General features: G+C 35.3%; 2 protein-coding genes across 4 annotated transcripts; both read left to right on the forward strand.

Annotated features, from left to right (window-relative positions):
• The first annotated feature begins 1092 nt into the window (after positions 1 to 1092).
• LOC104607166 (ABC transporter B family member 21-like) lies at positions 1093 to 8638 on the forward strand. The gene is made up of 12 exons (XM_010272726.3): positions 1093 to 1911; positions 2542 to 2596; positions 2691 to 2866; positions 2986 to 3207; positions 3327 to 3565; positions 3776 to 4301; positions 5142 to 5415; positions 5626 to 6512; positions 6908 to 7174; positions 7303 to 7566; positions 7741 to 8034; positions 8125 to 8638. Exons 1-12 carry the CDS (start codon positions 1558 to 1560, stop codon positions 8482 to 8484), a joined length of 3918 nt encoding a protein of 1305 aa, XP_010271028.1. The 5' UTR covers positions 1093 to 1557; the 3' UTR covers positions 8485 to 8638.
• A 10597-nt stretch (positions 8639 to 19235) lies between these two features.
• LOC104607165 (ABC transporter B family member 4-like) lies at positions 19236 to 27289 on the forward strand. 3 transcript variants are annotated; one of them, XM_010272723.3, is made up of 13 exons: positions 19236 to 19376; positions 20215 to 20623; positions 20817 to 20871; positions 20978 to 21153; positions 21258 to 21479; positions 21603 to 21841; positions 22098 to 22623; positions 23631 to 23904; positions 24087 to 24976; positions 25466 to 25732; positions 25852 to 26115; positions 26279 to 26572; positions 26687 to 27289. In XM_010272723.3, the coding sequence occupies exons 2-13, from the start codon at positions 20276 to 20278 to the stop codon at positions 27044 to 27046; spliced, it is 3915 nt and encodes a 1304-aa protein (XP_010271025.1). In that variant the 5' UTR covers positions 19236 to 19376; positions 20215 to 20275; the 3' UTR covers positions 27047 to 27289. The 3 variants fall into 3 exon arrangements, with proteins under 3 accessions (XP_010271025.1, XP_010271026.2, XP_010271027.1); XM_010272724.3 differs by having other exon boundaries at positions 19265 to 19341; XM_010272725.2 differs by lacking the exons at positions 19236 to 19376; positions 20817 to 20871 and having other exon boundaries at positions 20485 to 20623.
• The last annotated feature ends 291 nt before the right edge of the window (positions 27290 to 27580 follow it).

Consider the following 27580-nt stretch of genomic DNA (forward strand, 5'->3'; position numbering starts at 1 on the left):
ACCAATGCCTCCGTTAGGCATTAGGCAACATTATTGGGTCCTTTCTGTCAAACTCCACTAATTCGCATCGAAAGGTTTTTCCCTAGACCTAGGGTTAGGTCTAGGTGAGGTGAGGTGAGGTGAGATCACCGTAGTATCAAAGACAGCCAACAGTGGACATAATGCGCATGGTATATTCAATATTCAATTTCCATCAATCTACAATCTTCCAAACTGTATGGAATATGGATTACTACGTACGGCCCACCATGGCCAGCCCCGCACACCCAGATTGCATTGTTTTGTACATCGTGGATACTGTCGTCCAAACCCAACTTGAATGCATCAAATTAAAGTGCGGGCTGGGCTCAGGTTGGAAAGGTCCAGGTTAACCTCGGGCTTGATCTGGACTTGGGCCTTAAGCCCGGCCCAACCCGCCTGACTTGGACAAAGAATTAAACTATTAAGTAATAACAAATAAAGTTGATTTCTGATTTATATTGAGAAGGAACTGGGCATTTTTGACTGATGAAAGCTGCACTTCAAGCAAACTTTGCTGCTGCACGAAACAAGTAAATCCAGGTGCACAAACGACAACCTACATATAAATTTCTACTCAAGTAAGTCCTTGAACCGAATCCTAAACAATGGAAAACTAACGAATTCTCGTAACTTAAAACATACAAGAAGTTTGAAACTTAGATGCCAATTCTAGTGGGTTCTGTACATGATGTCCTTCTCTCTTTTCCAAATTTGTAGTTTTTAGGCTATGTTTCCAACTGTAAATATCTCCACCTTTACCTGAAAAGTTGCAGAATATATTTTTATTAGTTGAAAATATCGTGTAAATACCCCCCTCCCTCTTTACCTGAATATTTTTTTAGTTAGATTGAATATTATTAATGACCATCAGTTGTTGGAACAACAGAAACAGGAACTGTGAAAGATATTTTGGATCCACCCATTTCCTCCTTGTGCGATATATGGTCTCATTTTTTATATTGGTATAAATGAAATGGAATGGGAAAAGAATCTCAAAGTGCTCAACTGCTTAACAACGCCTTATCACAACTACTTTATGTTAGCTACAAGGCTCCTGTTCTGCAACAATGGTATCTTTTCTGGAACCATCATTTTTCACTACATCACAACCCACGTCCCACAGCCTTCCATGTACATGGTCTAACTATTTTCATCTCATGAGTCATCACTCGCTCAAAGTTACTTCTTATAAGTTCACACAAGCATGCTTCTCTTTATAGTCATGATATCCTTCTTGGTTCTGTCATTCACCCATCTCAACGCTCTCCTCTAGGCTATTCTTATTTTATGGTTACGTTGGTTCCTCATTGCCAACATTCTGTTCCTTACGACACTCTAATAATTATCAAATTCTAGTATCTTGTTGGCCTATGATCATCTTCCAATACATCATCATATATCTATTTACTGCTTATAGGTTGCTCATTTCCTTCAGTATTTTCTTCTTATTGTCTTGCAGCTGTGATTTCAGTTCAAAAGACTTGAAATTTTGTGGCGGATGATAGGTAGCAATTAGAAAACCTTCAAGTTGGAAGTATGTCCGAAGAGAATGGTTTGAATGGTGATAAAAAGACCCACCAGGCCAACATGTCAACGAATCATTCACCAGTATATGTGACAAATGAAAACCCAGTCCTAGGAAAAACCAATGGCCAACATGATTTTCAAAAGAACAATGGCGGAGAAGAGGCTACTAACTCTAACACTGTTCCATATTACAAGCTCTTCTCCTTTGCAGATTCCAAGGATGTTGTATTGATGACTATTGGCACAATTGGAGCTCTTGGAAATGGTGTCTCCATGCCCCTCATGACTGTACTTTTTGGGAAGCTAATTGATTCCTTTGGAGAAAATGCCAACACTAGCCATGTGGTTCATGCAGTTTCCCAGGTATGTATCAGCAAATAAACTTGATAATTATATCCACAGGGACATCTCTAATGTGCATTTGTGATTTGTTTTTTGTTTTTGTAATCAAAATATATCATTACTAAAAGAAAATAACACAAGCACAGAGAACACCATAAAAAAGCCGCTTCCTTCGACTAAGGGAGACTAAGGCAGGGGGGAGGATGGTCAAAAAAGAGATTACCGTCACTAATTCAAACCCTGTTAGCTATAGTATGAGCCGCTATATTTTTTAGATTTTTTACATGATAAAAACTGAAATTAGCAAAAAAGGAAATGGATTCTCTATCTGAATTTGTCTGTTTGACCCTAAAGGTGTGGAAGTATATTTAACTTGAAATTTAACTTTGAATACTAATTTTCAAAGGTATAAGGATTCATGTAGTTGGTGAGTAGAGCTCCAAGTTTGTTTTTTTTCGATATGGCATTTCTTCAATGTTCAGAATATCTCATCTTTTTATACTCATTCAACTATTATCTCCCTTTTCAATAGAAAGTCCAACTTCATAGTACAATTTATAAGTTTGTCATACTTTCTCTAGAAGCCAGAGGGAAATATCAAAATGTAGACAAGCTTAAATTAGTTATAACTTTATCTTATCATGCCTTCAGGTATCCTTAAGGTTTGTTTACTTGGCTGTGTATACAGGTGTTGCATCATTCTTGCGTAAGTAAACCAATCACTTATTACACAAATCCATTGTTAATAGAGAATATCTTGACAACTAACACTTAGAAAGCCTCTCTCTATTATCTGCCAGAGGTGGCCTGTTGGATGGTTACAGGGGAAAGACAAGCAGCACGGATAAGGAATCTATACTTAAAAACCATATTGGGGCAAGATATAAGTTTCTATGACAAGGAAACAAACACTGGAGAAGTTGTAGGGAGGATGTCAGGTGATACTATTCTCATTCAAGATGCCATGGGTGAGAAGGTATTGACACTACCACTTCAAATTAATGAAACTAACAATCATCAAATTATACTATATTTACATTGAACATTAAAGATTAAAGTTGAAGGTAAACTTCCTTTCTTTATCCTAATTTTCAGGTTGCCAAGTTTATACAGCTTACATCAGCTTTTATAGGAGGCATTCTTGTAGCTTTTATTAAAGGGTGGCTTCTCACCCTTATTCTGTTGTCATCTGTTCCTGCTCTTGTGGTATCTGGTGCAGTGACATCCATCATTACATTCAAGATGGCATCCTGTAGACAAACTGCTTATTCACAAGCATCAGTTGTAGTAGAACAGACAGTTGGCTCAATAAGGACTGTATGTAGACTTGCTGTTATAGAAGATTTATATGTTGTATTGGACTCTAGTTTGACATAAGGCATTCTGTTTTTCGTTTTGGATTTTTCAAGGGAGACTGACAATGAGTTTGTATACAGGTTGCATCATTTACTGGAGAGAAGCAAGCTATTTCTAAGTATAATAAATCTCTAATGAATGCTTACAAGTCTGGTGTTCGTGAGGGATTGGCAATTGGATTAGGTACTGGCATGGTTATGTTTGTGGTATTCTGCAGTTATGCTTTGGCTTTATGGCATAGTGGAAGACTGATACTAGATAAAGGATATACAGGAGGTGATGTCATTAACATAATTTTTGCTCTATTGACTGGCTCCGTGTAAGTTCCAATTTGCTTCTTCCTTTGCTTCCAACATTCTTGATTAATTTATTGAGCTCATTGTATCAGAAAAACTAAAGACGCTTGCCTCCATTTGTTTGAATGTATGTGCATGAAAATAGAGAGCTCATCATGAATGGTAGTATTGTTGGTCTTTAATTTGATAAAGGTCTACTTGTTCACCCTTTTGCATGCTTCTGATCTATTTAGGAATCTGGGTCAGGCATCTCCGTGCCTTGCTGCATTTTCTGCTGGACAAGCTGCTGCATTTAAAATGTTCAAGACAATCGAAAGAAAACCTGATATAAATGCTTATGATAGTCATGGATGCATGTTAAATGATATTTGTGGTGACATTGAGTTAAGAGATGTTTGCTTCAGTTACCCAATTAGACCAGAAGAGCAAATATTCAATGGATTCTCTCTCTCCATTCCTAGTGGCAGAACTGCAGCTTTGGTTGGACAAAGTGGAAGTGGGAAGTCTACAGTGGTTAGTTTGATTGAGAGATTTTATGATCCACAAGAGGGTGAAGTTCTTATAGATGGTATAAACCTCAAGGAGTTTCAACTAAGATGGATGAGAAGGAAAATTGGGCTTGTCAGCCAGGAATCTGTGCTGTTTGCTTGCAGTATCAAAGACAATATTGCCTATGGGAAAGAAGATGCAACTATAGAAGAAGTCAGAGCTGCTGCTGAGCTTGCCAATGCTGCCAAATTCATAGATAAGCTACCTCAGGTTCCCCTCTTTTTTATTATTAAACCAATGTTTTGGAAAACTTGATGAGGCATTGAATGAAAAAGTGTCTGATTCCTGGTTGGGGTCCAACTCTGGTTTGACCGCTTGGTCTGGTCCAGTTTCCAACAATTGCCCTTAATCACTGCTATGAGTTTTTATTTTATTTTTTTTCTTATTGAAATAGTGTATAAACAGAGGAAGATGCTGCTACTCATTTTAATCTGAATACAGAGAAAGAATTCTTCCCTCTAGTCCACCGAACTTGGAGTTTCCAAAGTAAAAGAGCCTTTAGTAGAGAAGTAGAGAATAACAACTTGAGATGGAATATCTCTTATTACTAATTCATTTTTACTCCATTCACTAATGATTCACAATCCAAAATCTTACCATCGTACCAATCAGGTTTTTCTAAACTCTCATGTGCATTCACTGAACATAGGGAGATATTTTCAGTTGAAAGGTTTTATTAAATTGAAGATTCTGTTTTAGCTGTTTGACAGAAAGAGGATAAAAAGGATGCTAAAATCCCAGACAACTTTAGGAATCAAGAATACCTATATTTCGAAAAATTTATACTTACAGGTTATAGGTAGTGAACTCCATTTTCGTAATCATGAATTCATTAGACAAAGTTGTACCTGTTTCATGCAGTGTAATGGATGACTTTTCTCGACCTATCTGTGCCTTGTCATTTTCTTTTTCTATGTAAACATCTATTCAAATGAATTTGCCTGGTTTGTAATTTTGGAATCATCAATTGTTGACAACTACATCTGATTGATGAGAATAGTGATCTGTTTACTTTCCAAATCTCATTTTTTTATTCATTTACTGTATTAGGGATTGGACACTATGGTTGGTGAGAATGGCACTCAGCTGTCCGGAGGCCAAAAGCAAAGAATTGCAATTGCTAGAGCAATCTTGAAAGACCCACGGATTCTACTTCTAGATGAAGCTACAAGCGCACTTGATGCAGAATCTGAAAGAATTGTGCAAGAGGCGCTTGACAGGGTCATGGTCAATAGAACTACTGTCATTGTGGCTCATCGCTTAAGTACTGTGAGGAATGCTGATATAATTGCTGTCATTCATCAGGGAAAGATTGTTGAAAAGGGTAAAGTATTTCGTTTAATACTTATAGTCAGGGTACACTTTACTGAACTCCTTTACTAGAAGAGACATCTCATAGGTTCAATATCTACTGAATATGAGGTCTTTCTGCTTTCTTATTTTTAAATTTTTGAATGATTGGATTGTCAGACATTTTTCTGTATGTAATTAAAAGAGAAACAGGCACTTGAAGTTGTTTGTTTCTGCATACCAGGCTCACACTCAGAGCTGCTTAAGGATTGCAGTGGAGTATATTGCCAGCTTATACACCTTCAAGAAATGAACCAAGAGTCAGAACAGCATGCGATAAGTGTTGAAGACAGACCAGAAATTACGATGGATTCTGGCAGGCCATTGAGTGAACTAATGTCATTCATGGATTCCATAAGTCTAGAGTCATCTGGGGCTGGACATAGTAGCTACCACTCCTCAGTTTCATTTGGCTTACCTACTGGACCCAAAATCCAAGAAAACGCAACTGCAGAACCTAGAAGCCTGCCTGAAGCACCACCAAAACAGTCTCAAGAAGTCCCACTCCACCGGCTTGCCTATCTCAACAAGCCAGAGATCCCAGTGATGCTACTTGGTGTTATATTTGCAGTCATCAATGGCTCTATCTTTCCAGTTTTTAGTATATTACTTTCTAGCATAATCAAAACATTCTACAAACCCCCAAGTGAGCTTCGGAGGGATTTACAGTTTTGGGCTTTGATGTTTGTCATACTTGGGCTGACAACATTAGTAGCATCTCTTGCACGGACATACTTTTTTGCTGTGGCTGGGTGTAAGTTAGTAAAACGGGTACGGTCAATGTGCTTTGAAAAGGTTGTTCTCATGGAGATTGGTTGGTTCGATGATCCTGAGCACTCAAGTGGTGCAATTGGTGCAAAGCTTTCTGCAGATGCAGCAACCGTCCGCAGTTTGGTCGGTGATGCACTTGCTCAGCTTGTTCAGAACACCGCAACGGCAATTGCTGGTTTGATTATTGCTTTTGAAGCTAATTGGCAACTCGCTCTTATATTCCTTGCTTTGTTGCCTATGATAGGAACTAATGGATGGATTCAGACGAAGTTCAAGAAAGGATTCAGTGCAGATGCAAAGGTTGAACTTAAACTCATGGTGATTCATTTTATGTCTGATTGCTAATGAATGCTAAGCAATAGTCTGTTTTTCAAAAGGAAAAGAAAGGTAGAATAAAACCATATAATATGAATGTAAAAATATGTAGCATTTGATCCTGTTTTCTTTGAAGAAAATGAGGTTGCATTTGGTGGTTTGGGTGTCATTTATGATCACAATTCAAACTAAAATGTTGGAGATTCTAGTACTTAACAAATCATACTCTGGAGTTTCATTCTGATGTTCATATGACCAAGACCATCAACAATTTTGTCACTATCATTGTCTATTTCACACACTTACTGTCCCACATACATTGAGCACCCTTTGGTAAGTAAAACCTGAAATTTCTAACATCTATATGATTTAACTTGCAGCTGATGTACGAGGAAGCAAGTCAAGTGGCTAAAGATGCAGTTGGGAGTATAAGAACAGTTGCTTCTTTCTGTGCTGAAGATAAGGTGATGAAACTGTACAAAAAGAAATGTGAAGGCCCTTTGAGGGCAGGGATGAGGCAAGGGGTAATAAGTGGAGTTGGTTTTGGGCTTTCTTCTTTCTTTCTGTATACTGTATATGCAACTATTTTCTATGCTGGAGCCCGACTTGTCGAGGATGGAAAGACAACATTCTCCAAGGTTTTCCATGTAAGTATTCATTTTGTATTTTCAACATTTCATTTAAGTTGTGTGAAGATGCTTTTGAATTTCATACAATTGAGATTCAATATGTTTTCTGATTTAATATATGGGCCGTCTCTCAACCTGACTGGCAGGTTTTCTTTGCTCTTACCATGGCTGCTACAAGGATTTCTCAATCTAGCTCTTTCATAAATGATGCCATTAAGGCCAAGACTTCTACTGCTTCAATATTTTCTATTCTTGATCGAAAGTCGAAGATAGACCCAGGTGATGGGTCTGGAATGACATTAGAAAATGTGAAGGGAGAAATAGAGTTTCGGCATGTCTGCTTTAGGTATCCCAGAAGGCCTGACATTCAGATTTTCCGAGATCTTTGCTTGACAATTCATTCTGGCCAGGTAACTCTTGTTGACATGTTGTCTTTCATGTTTAACTCATTTGAACATATGGACTCTTGTGTATAAAGTATTGATATAATCAACAGTTACTAGACAATTCAAACCATCACTTAGACTAGTCAGATGGCTCACTTGCAAATTAAAACTAATGATCTCAAAGTCTCATTTTGTCAGACAGTTGCCTTGGTTGGAGAAAGTGGATGTGGGAAATCGACAATAATCTCCTTGTTGCAGAGATTTTATGAACCGAATTCAGGTCTCATCACTCTGGATGGGATTGAAATTCAGAAGTTTCAACTGAAGTGGTTGAGGCAACAGATGGGATTAGTGAGCCAGGAACCAGTTTTGTTCAATGACACAATCAGAGCCAACATTGCTTATGGGAAGGAAGGAAATGCATCAGAAGCAGAGATTTTGGCTGCAGCAGAGTTGGCAAATGCCCATGAGTTCATTTGTGGATTGCAACAGGTGCAACACTGTAATTGAACTATATATATTTGATTCTAAATTGGTTTCTGTTTTCTGTTTCTCAAAACTGAAAATGAAAACAAAATGCAGGGGTATGACACGATAGTAGGAGAAAAAGGAGCGCAATTGTCGGGAGGGCAGAAGCAAAGAGTGGGAATAGCCCGTGCAATGGTGAAGGGATCAAAGATATTACTCCTAGATGAGGCGACAAGCGCACTTGATGTGGAATCAGAACGAGTGGTACAGGAAGCATTGGACCGGGTCATGGTGGGCCGGACGGCAGTGATGGTGGCTCACCGGTTGTCAACAATTAAAGGTGCTGATCTAATAGCGGTAGTGGAAAATGGAGTCATTGTGGAGAGAGGAAAGCATGAGAATCTGATCAATATTCAAGATGGTGTTTATGCCTCTTTGGTAGCACTTCAAACGAGTGTTAGATGTCAGCACTAGCAGGGGAGTCCGGTTTTCTTGCAATACTAGCGGGGATCCGGGCTTTGTTGAGTGAAAGTGAATGGAAATAAATAATAGTAAATACATTTTTTCTATTTTCCATTGTAACATTATGCACTAATATCATCATAGGTAAGGATTATAATGTTTAAATTATATAATTTATAATTTATACGAAAAAGCAAATGTATTTTATTTTAAATACACTATGAACTAATTACATTTACTTCTTGAAGATTATTGATAATTAGTACATATTTTCAAAAAGTAATTTTAATGGTTATATATATTTTTTTAATTTTTTGTAATTTATCATATTAATTGGAAATCATGTTAATCCATTTTTGGTAATTTCTTGGAAATTTTTGGTAATTATGACAAAATTATTGGTACTCTATTTTTGGTTATTTTCTTGGCTAACTTCTGTTCATTAAATATAATCTTCTGCTATTTATAGCTTAAATCATATTTAAATATAATTGCTTTTAATTACAGTTTATAATTTAATTTTATTACTTACAGTTTCAAATATAATTTAAATAATATTAAAATACAATTTAAATTATAAGTTACGTTAATTAACAATTTAAAAATATGTTAATTATTGAATTAATAAAAAATATTAATATTTTTTAATAAATAAAATATTTCAATAAACAATGTTAATTAATAAATACTGTAATTAATAATACTACAATTATTGAAAATATTTTAAAATATGGTTAATTATTAATACTGTAATTATTAAAAAAACTATTGACAAAAATATATTATTTTTAATAAATAATGTTAATTAATTAAAATACTATAGTTACTAAAATTAATATATTAATTAAAAATAATGTTAATTAATAAATTCAGTATTTGAATAAATACTTTTAATTAATTAATAATACTATAATTATTAAAAATACTGTATTAATTAAAAGTACAGTTAATACTGCTAATGAATAAAGTACTATAATTATTTAATTACTATATTAATTAATATACTTATTAATATTTTTTAATAAATTATAATTTACATTATATTAATTAATAAATACATTATTTCATACTATTTTTGAATAAATACTGATAATTATTTAAAAAACAATATATTTAATAAAAATATTATTAATTAATAAATACAGTTAATTAATAAAAATACTATTAATTATTATTAATACTGTAAATTTTAAAATATTGTAATTATTATTACTACTCCCTCCCACTCTCTCTCTTAAATCTCTTTTTGAAATGTATTAATAACATGCATTAAAATAAAAGGCCTTGGAAAACCCAAAGGTCTCTCTCTCGAATAGTGTGCAGCTTTATTAATCTAATCAAGATAAGCAATGATTACTCTTTTTTATTTTTAAAACAAAAGAAAATAGAAAAAATGCAAAAAATTGAGAAAATAGATAAATAGCTTCTCTCAAAAAGTAATTTTAAAGGTTATATTTTTTTAATTTTTGGTAATTTATCATATTTATTGGAAATCATGTTAATCCGTTTTTGGTTATTTTCTTCGATAATTTCTATTCATAAATGTAACTTTCTGCTATTTATAGAATAAATTATATTTAAATAAATAATTTAAATATAATTACTTTCAATTACTGTTTAAAAATGTAATTATATTACTTACAGTTTCAAATATAATTTAAATAATATTTAAAATACTATTTAAATTATAACTTACATTAATTAACAGATTTAAAATATTAATACTGTAAAATATGGTTAATAAGTAATATTAATATTGTAAAACATGGTTTTTGAACCGCCATTGACCCAAATGGTCGGACTGTTCGGCCCAAGAACCGTTTAGGCAACTAGTTCCATTTTACCCCAAACCCGGTTCCTGGCCAAAAACCATTGAATCGACCAACGGTTGATCATGTTGACCCAGGCGGTCGAACCGTCGACCCGTTCAACAGTTTTGGCTATTTTTATTTTTAATTATTTTTTTAATTTTTTTTGTCAAAATGGGCTGCCCGTTCAAACCGAATGGTCGAACCGTCAACCCAGAAATCGGTGGCTAGAATGGTTCCATTTTTGTGTTGTTTTTTAAAACCATGCTATAAAATACATTATTTTAATACTGTTAATTAATAAATACAATAATTATTGAAAATATTATAAAATATGGTTAATTATTAATACTGTAATTATTAAAAATAATGTTAATAAAAATACATTATTGTTAATAGATAATGTTAATTAATTAAAATACTATAATTATTAAAAACGTTGTAATTATTAAAAGTACTATATTATTTAAAAATGCTGTTAATTAATAAATACTTTTGATTAAATAATAACATTGTAATTACTAAAAATACTATATTAATTAAAAGTACAATTAATACTGTTAGTTAATAAAATACTCTAATTATTTAATTATTGTTAGTTAATAAATACTATTTTTAATAAATTATAACTTACATTATATTAATTAATAAATACACTATTTAATATTGTTTGTGAATAAATACTGGTAATTATTTAAAAATACTATTAATTAATAAAGCCATTATTTTTAATAAATACGGTTAATACTATTGTTAATTATTAAAAATCTTGTAATTATTATTAATACTGTAAATTTTAAAATACAGTAATTATTATTAGGGTAAATTTCTTAAACTACCCTTATGGTTTAAGTAATTGACTAACTATACCCTTACTGTTTCAAAATTGATTGAGGCTACCCCTACTGTTTCTCACAATTGACTAACTCTATTCTTATTGTTAACTTCCACCAAAACCTGTGAAAATGCCTAAACTACCGTGCCGCTTAAAAAATAGAGCTCTAAGACAACCTTGTAACTCCCGTTGCTGGGTGGAGTTACATGGCAATGCTGTCTATGACAACCCTGTAACTCCCGCTGCTGGGTGGAGTTACATGGCAGTGCTGTCATCGTCGCCCAGAGGAAGAAGAGAGAGAGTGGAGTTTAGAGGCGAATGTTGTCATCATCGCCCATAGGAAGAAGGAAGAGAAGAGAGATCGGTCTTTTAGAGGGGTTGTCGCCGCCATCATCCAAAGGAAGAAGAGAGAGAAAGATCGAAATTCGAGTTACCGCAGCTGTCACCTAGAGGAAGAAGAGAGAGATAAACGGACTTCAAAGGAGTTGCCACCGCCGTCGCTCAGAGGAAGAAGAGAGAGAAAGAAAGGTTGGACTTCAGAGGGGTTTCTGCCACTGTTGTCTAGAGGAAGAAGAGAAAGAGAAAGATCGGACTTCAGAGGGGTTGTCGCCGCCGCCATCGCCCAGAGGAAGAAGAGAGAGAGAAAGATCGGGCTTTCGCCATCGTTGCCTCAGTTCGCTCATACCACTTCGGTTGCCAATGCCGCAGTCACCTAGAGGAAGAAGAGAGAGAAAAATATCAGACTTCCGCCACCGTCGCCTTAGTTCGCTCATACCACTTCGGTTGCCGCTGCCGCTGCCTCACTCGTTCTTTGCTTTTCAGAGCACCCCCATTGTTGAAGAAGAAAGAGGATGAAGTGTTCTTTGTGTGCTTGAGCCCTGTGAAGTTCAGAGAATGATTTCAAAGAAGTGCTCTTTGACCCTCGTATTCATCCTTCAGTTTTAGATGAGCTTCCCAAAATTTGCCAGGTGCAACACACCAGTGATTCGTCTTTCTCATCTCGTGTTCAAAGTGATTGTGAGTATGCAACATCTCAATACACAGGATAAAGTCAATGTTTAATGTCTGAGAATGTAGCTTTGTCTAGTGCATATGGTGCGGATACGGTGTAGTTTTCTCCAGTGATCTAGTGTTGATGGAGACTGTGGGAGGAAGATAGAGGGAAGAGAGAGAGGTGGAAGGATGAAGGGTGTGCCAGGTCGAGAGGAAGGAGACAAGGGTAGCTTTGGGTTTTAAAAAATTTTAAACGTCACATAATATCGTGTGTGTACGGATTTTAATGGATGTTAATCATAAGGGTAGAGTTAGTCAATTATCAGAAATAGTAAGAGTAATGTTAGTCAATTTTCAAATAGTAAGGGTACACTTAGTCTTTTAGCTAAACCATAAGGATCGTTTAAGAAATTTACCCTTATTATTACAACTCCCTCCCTTTCTCTCACTCACTCACTTCTCTCTCTCTCTCTCTCTCTCTCTTAAATGTCTTTTTTAAATGTAATAATAACATGTATTAAAATAAGAGACCTTTGAACCAATGGTCTCTTTCTAACAATGTACAACTTTATTAATCTAATCAAGATAAGCAATGGTTACTTTTTTATATTTTTAAAACAAAAAAAAAAGAAAAAATGCAAAAATGAAAAAATAGATAAATAGTTTCTCTCAAAGGAAAGAGTTCCAACAACATCATCTGAAATAATCTGAATTTCCTATTTTATTTTTTTTAATTTGATATTGGTGGTGTTTTTAATTATCTGGAATAATCTGAATTTCCTATTATTGATTTATATGTATAGTTAAAAGTATCATATTTTAATTTTTTTGTTGATTTATATGTATAGTTAATATTGTCCTATTTTATTTTATTGTTTTAAAAATCTGGATTTAGTCATCCAATTTTATTTTTTTAATTTGATATTAGTGGTGTTTTTTTATCAATGTTATTCATTATTTGTTATAGGGCAATATGAAAAAGGAATCAACGAATGAAAGATACATGCCGTGCGGGTTGCTGTATAGGGCAAGTTGGCACTTGGTGACACGATCACAAGAAACTTTTTTCATATAAACAATTTCTACTTTAACTATTATTCTAGTCAAAAGATGCATTATTATTGTTTGTATTCTTTGAAATTGTCCTCTCACCAATTGTTAAGAGTGTATATATAAAACGTGATTATCCGAATTTTTAAAATGTGACAATGCAGTACATATCGCTAATCAGTCCATCAATCAGCCATTAAGTGATATTTGAAAAGTCAAAAATGTCTTTCGAATGTCATCTAATTATCTTTATAAACCATCCAAACGTCGACAAAAAAACTAAACAGTCCCAAATCCTAGCCTCTTATATTTAAAAATGTTGGTGACTCTTTAGAATAATCTAGAATTTAAAACTGTTCATTTTATTCGTTAATGTTCAGATGGTTGATAAAGAGAATTAGATAACATTTTTAGGGCATTTCTAACTTTGCAAATGTCACTTAACAGCTAATTAACGAACTGATTAACAACAGGTACTGGATTGTTATATTTTAAAAGTCCGAATATTGAATTATCACATTTTAAAAATTTAAGTACTGAATTATTGCATTTTAAAATTTGGGAACCAAATTATCAATCGAACCAAATTACAGGATACTGATGAAAAATTTTTCCTAAATTATATAATGAAGGTGAATCGTTAATCACAGTTTGGGAAATGTGGATCCCGACATTTGGAATCTGCCACAATTATTAAAATTTGACCAATTGATCATCCGATCCCCAAGAGTGTGAACTGTGAAGCTTTTCTTTATCTTAAATAATAATAAATATTTACTTCTTGCATGAGTGGGGAGAAAGAAATTTTGAAATGTGAGGGGTCCCCTCCGCAAACATCGGCGTTACGTAATAAATAAATACTAATAATTTCATATAGTTAGTGCTGTGGAGAATCTTTGGTCTTAGCTTTATTCAATTGCGTAAAGTAATTGTATATGAATCTTTGGTCTTAGCTTTATTCAACTAAGTAAAGTAATCGTATATCTGTTTGGATTTTTGCGTTTGTTTTACATGGGAATAAGTCCTCTCTGTGGTAATCGGATCACATATATATCCCTTCTTAACAATTTTTTTTTTTTAATTATCTCTTAATCTTAAGCTAGATTCGGTTTGAAATTCCTTAAGCACCTTCCTGTTCAATTTCCTTCTCTTCCCATATTTTCTATTAAAGATGTATTTGGTTTTAAGAAAAAAAAATGAAAGAGAGAAAAGTTAAGGGAAATTTCGTAAAGTTCACAAAATTCCCTGACGCTGTGTTCTATTCGATAGAAAATACCAGAGAAACAACAAGTTGAATGAAGAAAGTTTATTATATTATAAAATTTGTGAAATTCTTGAGAGCTTTCTTCAAAATCCCTCTTCCTCTCTTATTTTCAGATATGTAAGTTTAATGATAAAAACATCAAAATTCGAAAGGAACAACATGTCGCAAGGATTTCGAGCTAAAATTTAGTAGCAAGAGGAACTTGTCGTGGCAATCATATTTCCGTACATATGGAAAATTAAGGCTGTGTTTGGTTGCGGTGCAAATTTATTTGAATGCAAATTCTTGTTTAATTTTGTTCTGGATTTTACTTTATTCTGCTTCATGTCTTAGATTAATTTATTTGTACTGCAATCAAATAAAATAAGCTAAAATTTAAAACAAAAATAGGTTAGAATTTATACTCATATCATTTGCATTGTCATGGTTTTGCATCACTACAAATTTATTTGCATTGTAACCAAAAACAGCCTAAGGTTCAACTCTCATTCTTGCTCATTAGTTTCAATAATAAAATTCTAAAATGAATAAAAATGAGTAGAATAAAAAAATATTGTTATGAACCAAATTATTCTTCGCTTACAGTCATAAACCACTAGCACAGATTGGCACAAGTTTTCACGAAAGTTGATTGTCCACTATCTGTCAATAAAAATCTATGCTGGCAATTTGAAGACATAGACCAGCGGTTTATGACTGCCCGCACAAAGCTTCTTTGAAGAATTAAATGAGCAACATGGGGCACAATTATTTTCTGTGCTGCAAGTTACTTCAATTTTTGTATACTCAGTTCATTTTTCAGAATTCGGCTTCGGTCAGGGCAAAGCCCATCGAGCAGTTTTTTACAACCTTGCATTGAGAATATCTCCTTACTTATGTACTTTATTTTATGGGGAGATATTCCCAATACAAGGTCGCAAAAGACGATTGGAATGGTGTGGGGCATGGGCTTGCCTTGGCGAAAGCTGATCTCCATTTTTCATTCTAAAAAGAATGACACCCATGATAAGAATTTTGCAACCAAATGGTCTCATGCTATTCATTGTTGCCTAAAATAAGAATTGAAAGAATGAAGCTTGTAACAGTGAATCAAACATGGTCTAAATTCCTGATTTGCTTGAAACTTGGACTTTTTCTCTAAAAAGCCATAGAATCTATGGTTTTTGAATCATCATTAACCTAGATGGCCGGACCATTTGGCCTGGAAACCATCCAAGCAATCAGTTCTGTTTTACCCCAAACCTGGTCCCTGGCCAAAAACCATTGAATCGGTCAATGACCCATTAACCTGAACAGTCGGATCGTTCACCCGTTTAATGAATTTTGTTTTTTTTTTTTTTAATTTGTAACGTAAGAACGAACTGTCCGTTCAAACTGTTGGCCCACAACCAGTGGCCAAAATGATTCCGTTTTTGAATCCATGAAAAAATCCCATCCGATCATAGCTTCTTTTAAATTCCAATTCAAATACTTATTATTCAAAATATTAGTAACATATAGTAAAAATAAAGAGTGATTCTAACAACTACCAAGTGCATAACACATGCCACAAATAAGACACTTTTATAGCAATCAACTCAAGTGCATTGTTTCTTTTTCCTTTTTTAATTTTTTACTAAGTCCATTGATTTATCCTCAAGATTAGGGGTGGTGAAAAAAAATAAAAAAATGGGAAGCAATCAAATATTTAAAACCTGTCCAAGCCGCCAAGTCCTTCCACATTCAAGGTTAGGGGGTTTTAAATTAGCCAAACACTTATTTTATTTCTCAAAACAAAAACAACCGCTACTCTATACAAGCAAAAATAAGTTCGGTCAAGTTTGTTTAATAACAATAATTGTTAGGATTTGATTATGATACCGAAAAATCTACATCTAATCAACCAATATAATTAAAAGTGTTATTTATCAAAATTCACGGGAAGCCATGTTGGTGCTGGTCATTTAGCTCTTTCATTCTTTCATTCCCACAACTAGGGACTAGGTAAACCTATCAAAGTAATTTAGTTTTTAATACAACATATATGTGCAAATTAATCAGGAGGCTGAGAGAAAATTTTTGACAAATTTTCCTCATTTCAAGAAATTTTATTTTGCGAGTTCGATTATGATATTAAAAAAAAATTTATAACCAATCAACCTATATCATAAAATGGTAACCAAACAGGTGGTATTTGTCAAAATCCACAAATGTCTCTATTGATGTCTCTATTGATGTTTTGCATCCCGGTTCGATTTTGCATACATTTGATATACATGTAATTTTACACCCAAAATCGATGTAAAATTGCACTCAAAAAAAACTACCAAAAATCATTAAACGATTTTTGACCAAAAAACAATTCTGGAATAAAACGAAAATGGTCCGGTTTGGTTTTGAAAGCATTGCAAATAGATTTGTACCACGTACGCCGCCCTAAAAATAAAAATAGCCCACCTCTCACAGGTCACAGCTGTTTGATAATGCCAATTAATTGCTAAATCTTCAAGTCTCACCAGTCACCACCAAGGCACCAACCAAGAGCAGTCCAATAAATGTAAATGTACATATTAGTCACCTCCGGATAAAGTTTAAAATATCAATATGCACATTTCAATTTAGTAATTGACAAATAAGCTACTGAGGTTGATTTCTAACATTTACAACCTCCAATTTCTCAGGCGCCATTGCATACGGTTGAAGTCGTTGAATTCGAGGACGACGACTTATTTTTCAGTTGATAAAATAACTAAATAATAAAATTTTCTGATCTACCGTCTTCGTTTCTGTAATCAAAGAAGCTATAAACTCTATAAAAAGTATATAAGTAATAAAAATGTTCAACATCACCAGCTGTGATCAAACGGCATCTTAATATATTTGAGTATCGATGTCCTAATACCAATATAATACGTACATATATATACAATGTGATACATGCATACGTACATAAATATCAAAGTTTCCATTAGGTTATCACAAATTACCCTAAATATAAAAAAATATTGGGTCTAAAATTTCAGAATATTCATATTCCAGCCATGTACTTCACCCAAAACTATGGATTTAATATTAAAATTAATGAAAAATATCATAAATAATTAAAATGAAATTCAAAAATTTTAATTCGACTCCTCGGCCTGAAGTTTCCAAAATTTTTCAGCAAACTACAAGGCTATAGAATTTCATTATCTAGTTTGTGTTGATATCTTTTTCATGGTATTTGAAAATCCCAAGAGAGAAAAGAATATCCGGTTTCTGGACCAATTGAATTATATTATATTTTGTTTTATTTCTAAATTCTAAAACTTAAGATTAGTTTAATTTGCAGTCAGAATGGGAATTAAAATCCATTGGAATCAGATTCGAAATATTCTATTCTTATAATGTGTTTGGTTTCATACAAGAATTGGAGTGGGAATTAAAATTAGGTTGGAATGGAATTTCATTTCCAAAGTAGGGGAGAGAATGGTCATTTCATCATTCGAGGCATTCTAATCAAATGGGCCTTTATATTTTAGAATAGTAAAAAGCCAAATAAATGTATTAATTGTAAGTAACTTGTAAGCTGGTAACTGTATAGCTAGCTATAAGGTATGACTTTCTACTATGCCACGTGGGGGGATGATTTTTTTTTCTTTTGTGTATGAAAAGAATATTATGTTCCTTGTTGGAATCGATCGTGGAATCCTCTAGCCCAGAGGCCAGAACCGATCCATGTTCACTTTTACTTAGAGAGATGACGTGGGCTTTGGGTGGCATTACGTCAATACCTTTGGCTAGCATGAATCCTCTAGCTCCTCTCACAGACAGGCTCACACTGACCTTACGGTCACAGTCAGTTATATTTCATCGTGCATTGGGAACATCTCCTCTCCTCTCCCGTAAGTTTAAGTTTAAGAGAATGGAATTACAGGCGCATCTCGAAAGCTGGGGGCCACGTATCCTTTCCTTCACCCCCAATACTTAGGAAAATGGGTTCCACTTTGATATGAAAGAGATGTGGTATCTGAAAAACTTCTACTGGATGTATAAACATCCCTTCTTTTCTCCTTGTCACCCAGGAATGGGTGCTAGGCATGATATCGAGAAAACTAATAACCAATCACGTGAATTTTCATCAAAACTGACCCGCGGCCCGCGGCCCGCGGGGGATTGTGATTGGTCAAATCTCTATGTGGTATCATGTGTTTCCCGCATCATAGATTTCCCCATTGGAAAAGGGACATGCTATCTATATTTTGGACGATAATGTGACAAATTTTGTCTTAGCCAGACAAGGTCAGTCAAGCCATAGCCATGGAAGCATCAAGCATGGATGTCTCATGTCTGAGACTCTGAGGTTCAGGGCCTTCAGGAATCAGGCTAGGCTAGGCTAGGCTAGGCTCACTGGTCACCCGATAACCCACCCAATGAGGCAATCAGACTCAGAATAGTACGAGTAACACATCATATGATCTTGTAATTCTACCACCTGGCAGTAGCAGGTTTGGGGGAGTGGAATGATCTCTTACACATATACCTTGTTTTGCAATGGGCCATCTGGTCAATGCCTAACAAATACTTTCTGTGCCATCAAGAGCAACTGAACATGATCAATTATATATTTATTTATGTCTAATTTTCTACATTGAAGTTTGAACTTTGAACTTAACCAAGTGGCAAAACAAAGAAAAAATTAAAAAAAAAAAAAAAAAAAAGAAAAAGAAGGGTAAAACAAATTTGAATTCTACATTCTACCAACTTTTGGGAAAAAAAAAAAGGTATCTGTCCCTTTGACTAAATGCTATTTGAATAATAATTAAATCCATCTACTCGTGCTTGCGCCTCAAGCATAACTTTCTAGTGCACCGAATATATAACACCTTGGATCATTAAATGAATACCCTTGAGCCGATTAACAGAAAAAGCACAGAATCCTCTGAACCCAGATCACACAGGTCTGAATTTTCTGACCACCCTTTTTCATTCTCCGGTGAGTTCACTTTCAGCTCTTGTTCCTTCTTTTATCCTTCCAAAATAGCTTCTGAGTTTTATAGCGTTCTGCACTTGATTGGTTTTTAGGCGATGTTTGATGTGGATTGCCACCTCTAACGCTGAAAATGCAGAGCCTTGTTAGTCATATGTTCTCAGTTTTCTTGTTTTTCCGTTGAAAAGGATCAAGGTTCAATTTTCTTTGTTCCCTGTATTTGAAATTACATAGCATTCCATTTTCTGTATTGTACGAGTTTGTGAATCTTGGATTAGTTTCCTGCTTCTCTGTATGCTACAAATTTTGTTTTCTTTTTCTATGTGCTTTTGTTTTAAGATTCACTGACAAATCATGAGCTCCTCTCTCTCTCTATAAATTCTTATTCTGTTTCCTTTTTACCCTTTTTGAGCTGAGAACTTTCGGATTTTAGTGGGTTTCTGGTTCTTTCCATATCTGTTTTGAATGACCTTGTTCCTGAAATTTTTAGAACTAACCACCTTTGTTTAAGCATTTTCCTACTGCTCCATTTGCGTTCTTTATTTAGTTAAACTAGATATGGGCCATCAGTTGTTTGCAATAGAAACAGGGATTGTACATTCTAGTAGATCCTTTTGAACTCATCTGTGGTCAATTTACTAAATACATAGCTTAAGATATCACAATCCGGTAAAATTCATTTCTTTTTTTTATTTTTTAATTTGGAAATTGCCAAATACTAGTATTCGATCTGTTGACCTCTGATAATCTTCAATTATAATTATATTTGCCTAGTTAATCGCTTTTGTAGATTTGGTTATAACTTGGTGATTTCCTTCATTTTTGTTGTGTTAATTTCTTGCAGCTATTATTCAAGTGCAAAATTCGTGGCGGATAGTATCATTGCCAATCATAGATTGGCAAAAATGGCCGAGGAGAATGGCTTGAATGGAGAAATAAGCACCCACAAGGCCACTGCATCAACAAGCCATTCACCAGTAACAGAGACAGATAGAAAGAATGACCAAGGGAAGACCAATGGCCAACATGATCCAGAAAAGAACAAGGGAGGAGATGAGGCCACTAATACTGTTCCATATTACAAGCTCTTTGCCTTTGCGGATTCCAAAGATGTTGTGTTGATGGTCATTGGCACAATTGGAGCTCTTGGAAATGGAACCTCCTTGCCCCTTATGACTGTACTTTTTGGGGAGCTGGTTGATTCTTTTGGACAAAATGCAAACAACAACAATGTAGTTCATGTAGTCTCCAAGGTATATATCTGGTTCCATTCACATAATATCAATGAGGACATGTCTAAAGTACATGATTGAATTTGAGCTTATTTGAAACTAAAGATGTGGAAAACATGTCACTGGAAATTTGATTTTCTTTTTCTAATGGTCTGTAAATCTCAAAATAGAGACAAACTTAATTACTCGTACAATTCTATCTGAATGTCTTCAGGTATCCTTAAAATTTGTTTATTTGGCCATGGGCGCTGGCATTGCATCATTATTCCGTATGTAAATCAAGTTCTATGCTGCCTCAGTACTTGACTGTCCTTACTATAATTATAGAGAGTTTTCACTGTTAGAAACTAAAGCCATGTCTGTTATCTTTGTCAGAGGTGGCTTGTTGGATGGTTGCAGGAGAAAGGCAAGCATCACGAATAAGGAATCTGTATTTGAAAACTATATTGAGACAAGATATAGGCTTCTTCGACAAAGAAACTAACACGGGAGAAGTTATTGGGAGGATGTCAGGTGACACTGTCCTTATTCAAGATGCCATGGGTGAGAAGGTAATGCTTCTACCTTGACAAACACAATATCATGATTACTATCATTCATATTACACATAAAGCTTAACAATTCAAGAGACCTCTGTTATGTGTATATTTTTTAGGTTGGCAAATTTATACAGCTGACAGCAACGTTCATAAGTGGCTTTATAGTAGCTTTCATTAAAGGGTGGCTTCTTACCCTTGTTATGGTGGCAACTATTCCTGCTCTTGTGATCTCTGGTGCAGCCATGTCCATCGTAATATCTAAGATGGCATCTCGTGGACAAACTGCTTACTCACAAGCATCGGTTGTGGTGGAACAAACAATTGGGTCAATCAGGACAGTATGTAATCTTGCCTAAATTGAAGATGTCCATGCAATATTGGACATTGTTTTGAAGTGAGAAGCTGAGTTTCTACCTTGTTATTTCAAGGGATATTTAATTACCAAGGTGGTTCTTGTACAGGTTGCATCATTTACTGGAGAGAAGCAAGCTATAGCCAAGTATGATAAATCTCTAAATAGTGCATACAAATCTGGTGTCCATGAAGGCTTGGCTGCTGGAATAGGTCTTGGTGCGGTTATGTTTATCGTATTCTGTAGTTATGCTTTGGCCATATGGTATGGCGCAAAGCTGATACTCGATAAAGGATATACAGGTGGTAATGTCATAAACATAATTATTGCTGTCCTATCTGGCTCTCTGTAAGTTCCACATTGCTTCTTCATTTTTTCATTTTATTTTCGTCCTGATCAAATTATTAATCCTTCCATATTGAAAAAAGAAGTAAGATATCTTCCAGCAGCTTCTTCTGGTAAATAAGATATCTTCCAGTAGTTGCTTGCATCAAATTGCATGAGTATTCATACTTAGTACTTATATATGATTTTACATCTTTCCTTTGTGCATTGGGATTTGTATATATTGGTTAATCTTTCTGTGTGATGCTGGATTATTTAGATCTCTAGGTCAGGCATCTCCATGTCTGGCTGCTTTTGCTGCTGGACAAGCTGCTGCATTTAAAATGTTTGAGACAATCAATAGGAAACCAGACATAGATTCATATGACACTAATGGGCGTACATTAGATGATCTTCATGGAGATATTGAATTAAGGGATGTTTGCTTCAGTTATCCGGCTAGACCAGATGAGCAAATATTCAATGGATTCTCTCTGTTCATACCTAGTGGTATGACTGCAGCTTTGGTTGGGCAGAGTGGAAGTGGGAAATCCACAGTGATCAGTTTGATAGAGAGATTTTATGATCCACAAGCTGGTGAAGTTCTTATAGATGGTATAAATCTGAAGGAGTTTCAGCTAAGATGGATTAGAAAGAAAATCGGGCTCGTGAGCCAGGAACCTGTTCTATTTGCTTCCAGCATTAAAGATAATATTGCCTATGGGAAGGATGGTGCAACTATGGAAGAAATCAAAGCAGCGGCTGAACTTGCAAATGCAGCCAAATTCATAGACAAACTGCCTCAGGTTCTAAATTTTTGCACTTCCAATCTTTTGTGTACCTTTATTTGTTCTTTAATGTCATTACATTACATTACATGTACTTTTCTCCCTCTCCATAAAATGCCACAAGTTCATCCTTACCATTTAAACCAAGAAGGAAAAAATAGAAGAACAATGAAAAGGAAAGAAAGAACAAAAAGTTCAGATGCTTTACACAACATCCATTTGAGAAGTAAACTATCCTCTTATAGTAATAGTCTAGAAAATTCCAGTAGTTATTGTCTTTCTTATTATCATTAGTTATTGTAACTGATTCGATCTTGGAGAAAAATGGATTTATACTCTCTTTAATCATATATGATAAGTTAAAAAATAAGAAAAAAAATCATGAATAGAAACACAGCCAAAAGAGCAATACTTTGACAAATAATTTCAGTTGGAGAATCCACTCACTTTACTTTTTCACTCCTTCCATTTTCTAAGGCAGAACATTTCCAAAATTCCCCTTTTACATTAATAGGTTTTACTAAAGTCCAATTGGAGTTGTTGTTGTTGTTGTTGTTGTTATACAGGTAACTTGACCAACTTCATAATTTTGCCCAATTCAACCTTACCACAACTGAATTATATTTCCCTGTTGAAACTCCTGTGAAACCTCTGCGAATGGAGATACTTTCTCAAAATTTTCTATTAGTGGAACTTGTTCTGTGAATGTAACCCAAGGACAATTAAGATGTCATAAACCCTAGAATTTTTTAGATACAGAAATCCCCTTTTAAGTTGTTAATGTAGATCCTCTACTGGTGCTCCAAGGGCATCAACATGAATTAATATGACAAAGTTATACCTGTTTTATGTAGATTACATGTTGCATGTCCTGTTGCAGCCCTGTAATTTCACATGAACATAAAATACCGCATGCTTTCCCTCTATAAAAAATCTACATTGTTAATTGTTTTAATTTCATAGTTGATTAAGAGAAGTGAGTTGTTATTTGCCTCTCTGATATATAATTCATTTATTGTATTTAGGGACTAGACACCTTGGTTGGTGAGCATGGAACTCAGTTGTCTGGGGGACAGAAGCAAAGGGTTGCCATAGCTAGAGCAATTCTAAAAGACCCGCGTATTCTACTTCTAGATGAAGCTACAAGTGCACTTGATGCAGAGTCTGAGCGGATTGTGCAAGAGGCACTTGACAGGGTAATGGTAAACCGAACTACTGTTATTGTCGCCCATCGCTTAAGCACAGTGAGGAATGCTGATATGATTGCTGTTATTCACCGAGGAAAGATTGTTGAAAAAGGTAAAAACCTTGGGCTAATAGTCAGAGAAACTACTGTGCTACAAAAGCCATGAGTACTACTTTGATACTGCTTCTTCCTTGAGCTTGGGAACAACTCTCTCTCTCTCTCTCTCAGTTCCCTCATTCTGCATGTGAGTCAGAGAAGTATGTACAGTAACTTATTGTCCTTTCTTGTTTACCAGGTTCACATACTGAACTACTCAAAAATAGTGATGGAGCCTACTGCCAGCTTATACGGTTGCAAGAAATGAACCAAGAGTCAGAACATAATGCCATCAATGATCAAGACAAACCAGAGCTTACAGTGGAATCGGGAAGGCATTCAAGCCAACGCATGTCTTTATTAAGATCCATAAGTCGTGGATCATCTGGAATTGGAAATAGCAGCCGGCATTCATTCTCAGTCTCATTTGGCTTACCTACAGGGCTCAACATCCAGGAAACCATGTCAGAAAAATCTAATACCCTTCCTGAAGAACCACCGAAACAGCCCAAAGAAGTCTCAATCCGCCGCCTTGCACATCTCAACAAACCAGAGATCCCGGTGATGTTACTTGGTGTTTTGTCTGCAATCGTCAATGGCTCTATATTTCCAGTTTTTGGTATATTAATTTCCAGTATAATCAAAACCTTCTATGAGCCACCAAGTGAGCTTCGTAAGGATTCACGATTTTGGGCTTTGATGTTTGTTGTCCTTGGGCTGGCTTCATTAGTGGCATCTCCTGCACGAACATACTTTTTTTCCGTGGCTGGGTGTAGGTTAATAAGACGGATACGGTCAATGTGCTTTGAAAAGGTGATTCACATGGAGGTTGGTTGGTTTGATAATCCTCAGAACTCGAGTGGTGCAATTGGTGCAAGGCTATCTGCAGATGCAGCAACTGTCCGCAGCCTGGTTGGTGATGCACTGGCTCTGCTTGTTCAGAACACTGCAACAGCAATTGCTGGTTTGGTTATTGCTTTCCAAGCAAGCTGGCAGCTGGCTCTTATAATCCTTGTTTTGATTCCTCTGATAGGAATTAGTGGATGGGCTCAGATGAAATTTATGAAAGGATTCAGTTCAGATGCAAAGGTCTGAAGTTAAACTCATATAGATTTATTTTTTGTTTAATTGCTAATGCATGCAGATTAAGAGTGCGCTTTTTAAGTGAAAACAGAGGAAAGACAACCATAAAAGCTGTAGTTTATAATATTTGCTCCTGTTTTTTTTTTTTTTTTTTCTTTTCACAAAGCAAACGATCTATTTATTTAGTTATGGATACATTATTGTTTGATCACATTTCAAGCTAAAGTATTTAAAATTGTCTTTAGCAAGGGATACTCAAATTTTATGATACTTCTTAAGACTTGAGCCCTCTTACTGGTTCCAAGATTTTGTTACTCTTATTACTAACTTTTAGACATCATCTAGCCCACATATGTTTAGTTGTTTCCACTTTCTAGTATGTGGAAAATAAAAATCTACTCTTGTTACACCTGAAATCTAAATGTAACTATTTGATGTTTCTATCAAACAAATCACATTAGCATGTGACCAAGACAAAAACTCTCATGGTTGCAGATGATGTATGAGGAAGCATGCCAAGTGGCTAATGATGCGGTTGGGAGTATTAGAACGGTTTCTTCTTTTTGTGCAGAGGAGAAAGTGATGCAATTATACAAAAAGAAATGTGAAGGCCCTATGAAGGCAGGAATAAGACAAGGGTTAATTAGTGGAGTTGGTTTTGGGCTGTCAAATTTCTTGCTGTTCTGTGTATATGCAACCAGTTTCTATGCTGGAGCCCGACTTGTTGAGGATGGAAAGACAACTTTCACCAAGGTTTTTCGTGTAAGTATTCATTTCATCTCATGCGAATCTTCTCAAGATATTCTGGCCTTCATATTGAATATAACAATTTGTTGTGCTTCCAAAATTTAAGATTCAACATACTTGCTGGTATTTGGCAGGTATTTTTTGCTCTTACAATGGCAGCTATTGGAATTTCTCAATCCAGTGGTTTTGCACCTGATGCTAGCAAGGCCAAGACTTCCACTGCCTCAATATTTGCAATTCTGGATAGGAAATCAAAGATAGATCCAAGTGATGAGTCTGGGATGACATTAGACAACATAAAGGGAGAAATAAAGTTTCAGCATGTCAGCTTTAAGTATCCTACCAGGCCTGATATTCAAATTCTCCGAGATCTGTGCTTGGCAATTAATTCTGGGAAGGTAATTCTTATTGGCATTTCATGCTTTGTGTTTCTTCTATAATCTTTTAAAAGGAGGTCTTATTTACAACTTGTTAGAAGCTAGCTGCAATACAATCAATTCTACTGCATGATTGGCATGACCAACATGCAAAACTAATGAACTGGATTGTCTAATTTTTCAGACAGTTGCTTTGGTTGGAGAAAGTGGGAGTGGGAAATCAACAGTTATCTCGTTGTTGCAGAGGTTTTACGACCCTGATTCAGGTGACATTACACTAGATGGGGTTGATATTCAAAGGTTTCAGTTGAAGTGGCTGAGGCAGCAGATGGGTCTAGTGAGCCAAGAACCTGTCTTGTTCAATGACACCATCAGAGCCAACATAGCATATGGAAAGGAAGGAAATGCAACAGAGGCTGAAATTTTAGGTGCAGCCGAGTTGGCAAATGCCCACAAGTTTATCAGTGGGTTGCAACAGGTTTGAACACTGCAACCAAACCAAGCTCTCTTCCCTCTCTTCAAGTCAATTCAATTTAGGTATATGAAATATGAATCTCGTTTAAACTTTAATGAATGAATAAAACCATGGCAGGGGTATGATACCATGGTAGGGGAACGAGGCGTCCAATTGTCAGGTGGTCAGAAGCAAAGGGTCGCAATTGCACGGGCTATAGTAAAGGGACCAAAGATTTTACTACTTGATGAAGCGACAAGCGCGCTGGATGCCGAGTCAGAACGAGTGGTACAGGATGCATTGGACCGAGTTATGGTGAACAGGACGACGATTGTGGTGGCCCACCGGTTGTCTACCATTAAAGGTGCAGACCTAATAGCAGTTGTTAAAAATGGGGTAATCGTAGAGAAAGGAAAGCATGAAAAATTAATAAACATCAAGGATGGTGCCTATGCTTCTTTAGTTGCGCTTCACACGAGTGCCAATGCCTCCTCTTAGTCTAGTCTTCAGATTCTGGGTACAGAGAGAGAGAGAACGAGATGCTCTCCTTTTTTTTTTTCTCTTTTTTGTATTCCTTTCTGGAGCCCCCAATTGAATTTCTGATAAATCAATGCTAATTAAATAGTAAATACACAGAGAAAGAACAGAATAGGCGTGGACCGTGGAGAGTTTCTAATTCTTCGCCTTCTCATAGCCACTCCATTTGCAAATTAATTCAATGAGCTGAGTTTTCAGTTGAAATATATATTTCTTTCACTACCTCTTCTTCTGGGTCGGTTGATCGAGGACTCTGTGGTGTGGGTAGGAGTAGGGGTCTCCATCACTCGATCACCGACAGTTAGGAGCTGTGGAGATGACAATATTAATAGTCTATTACTTTAGTCTTGGGGACAGTTTGATGACGGCTGAATTCCAAGTCGCTGGATTGAATGAATATTAATTGCAGTTTGCTTTATCAAATTTAGTTGATATAAATAATGGGTAAAAGTATTAAAACTGTCTTGACATTTCTGCTAAATACGGAAGCCTCCC

Source organism: Nelumbo nucifera, chromosome 3 (genome assembly GCF_055504915.1).
Source record: "Nelumbo nucifera cultivar China Antique chromosome 3, China Antique-T2T, whole genome shotgun sequence".
Lineage (NCBI taxonomy): Eukaryota > Viridiplantae > Streptophyta > Magnoliopsida > Proteales > Nelumbonaceae > Nelumbo > Nelumbo nucifera.

Excerpts from the sequence above, each read along its gene's own strand:
- LOC104607165 (XM_010272724.3), top strand. The coding sequence starts at position 19,280 with ATGAATACCCTTGAGCCGATTAACAGAAAAAGCACAGAATCCTCTGAA. Across the intron at positions 21,154-21,257 it reads AAGATGCCATGGGTGAGAAG|GTTGGCAAATTTATACAGCT; the intron begins GTAATGCTTCTA and ends TATATTTTTTAG. Across the intron at positions 25,733-25,851 it reads CTTTCACCAAGGTTTTTCGT|GTATTTTTTGCTCTTACAAT; the intron begins GTAAGTATTCAT and ends GGTATTTGGCAG.
- LOC104607166 (XM_010272726.3), top strand. The coding sequence starts at position 1,558 with ATGTCCGAAGAGAATGGTTTGAATGGTGATAAAAAGACCCACCAGGCC. Across the intron at positions 7,175-7,302 it reads CATTCTCCAAGGTTTTCCAT|GTTTTCTTTGCTCTTACCAT; the intron begins GTAAGTATTCAT and ends CCTGACTGGCAG. Across the intron at positions 8,035-8,124 it reads TCATTTGTGGATTGCAACAG|GGGTATGACACGATAGTAGG; the intron begins GTGCAACACTGT and ends AACAAAATGCAG.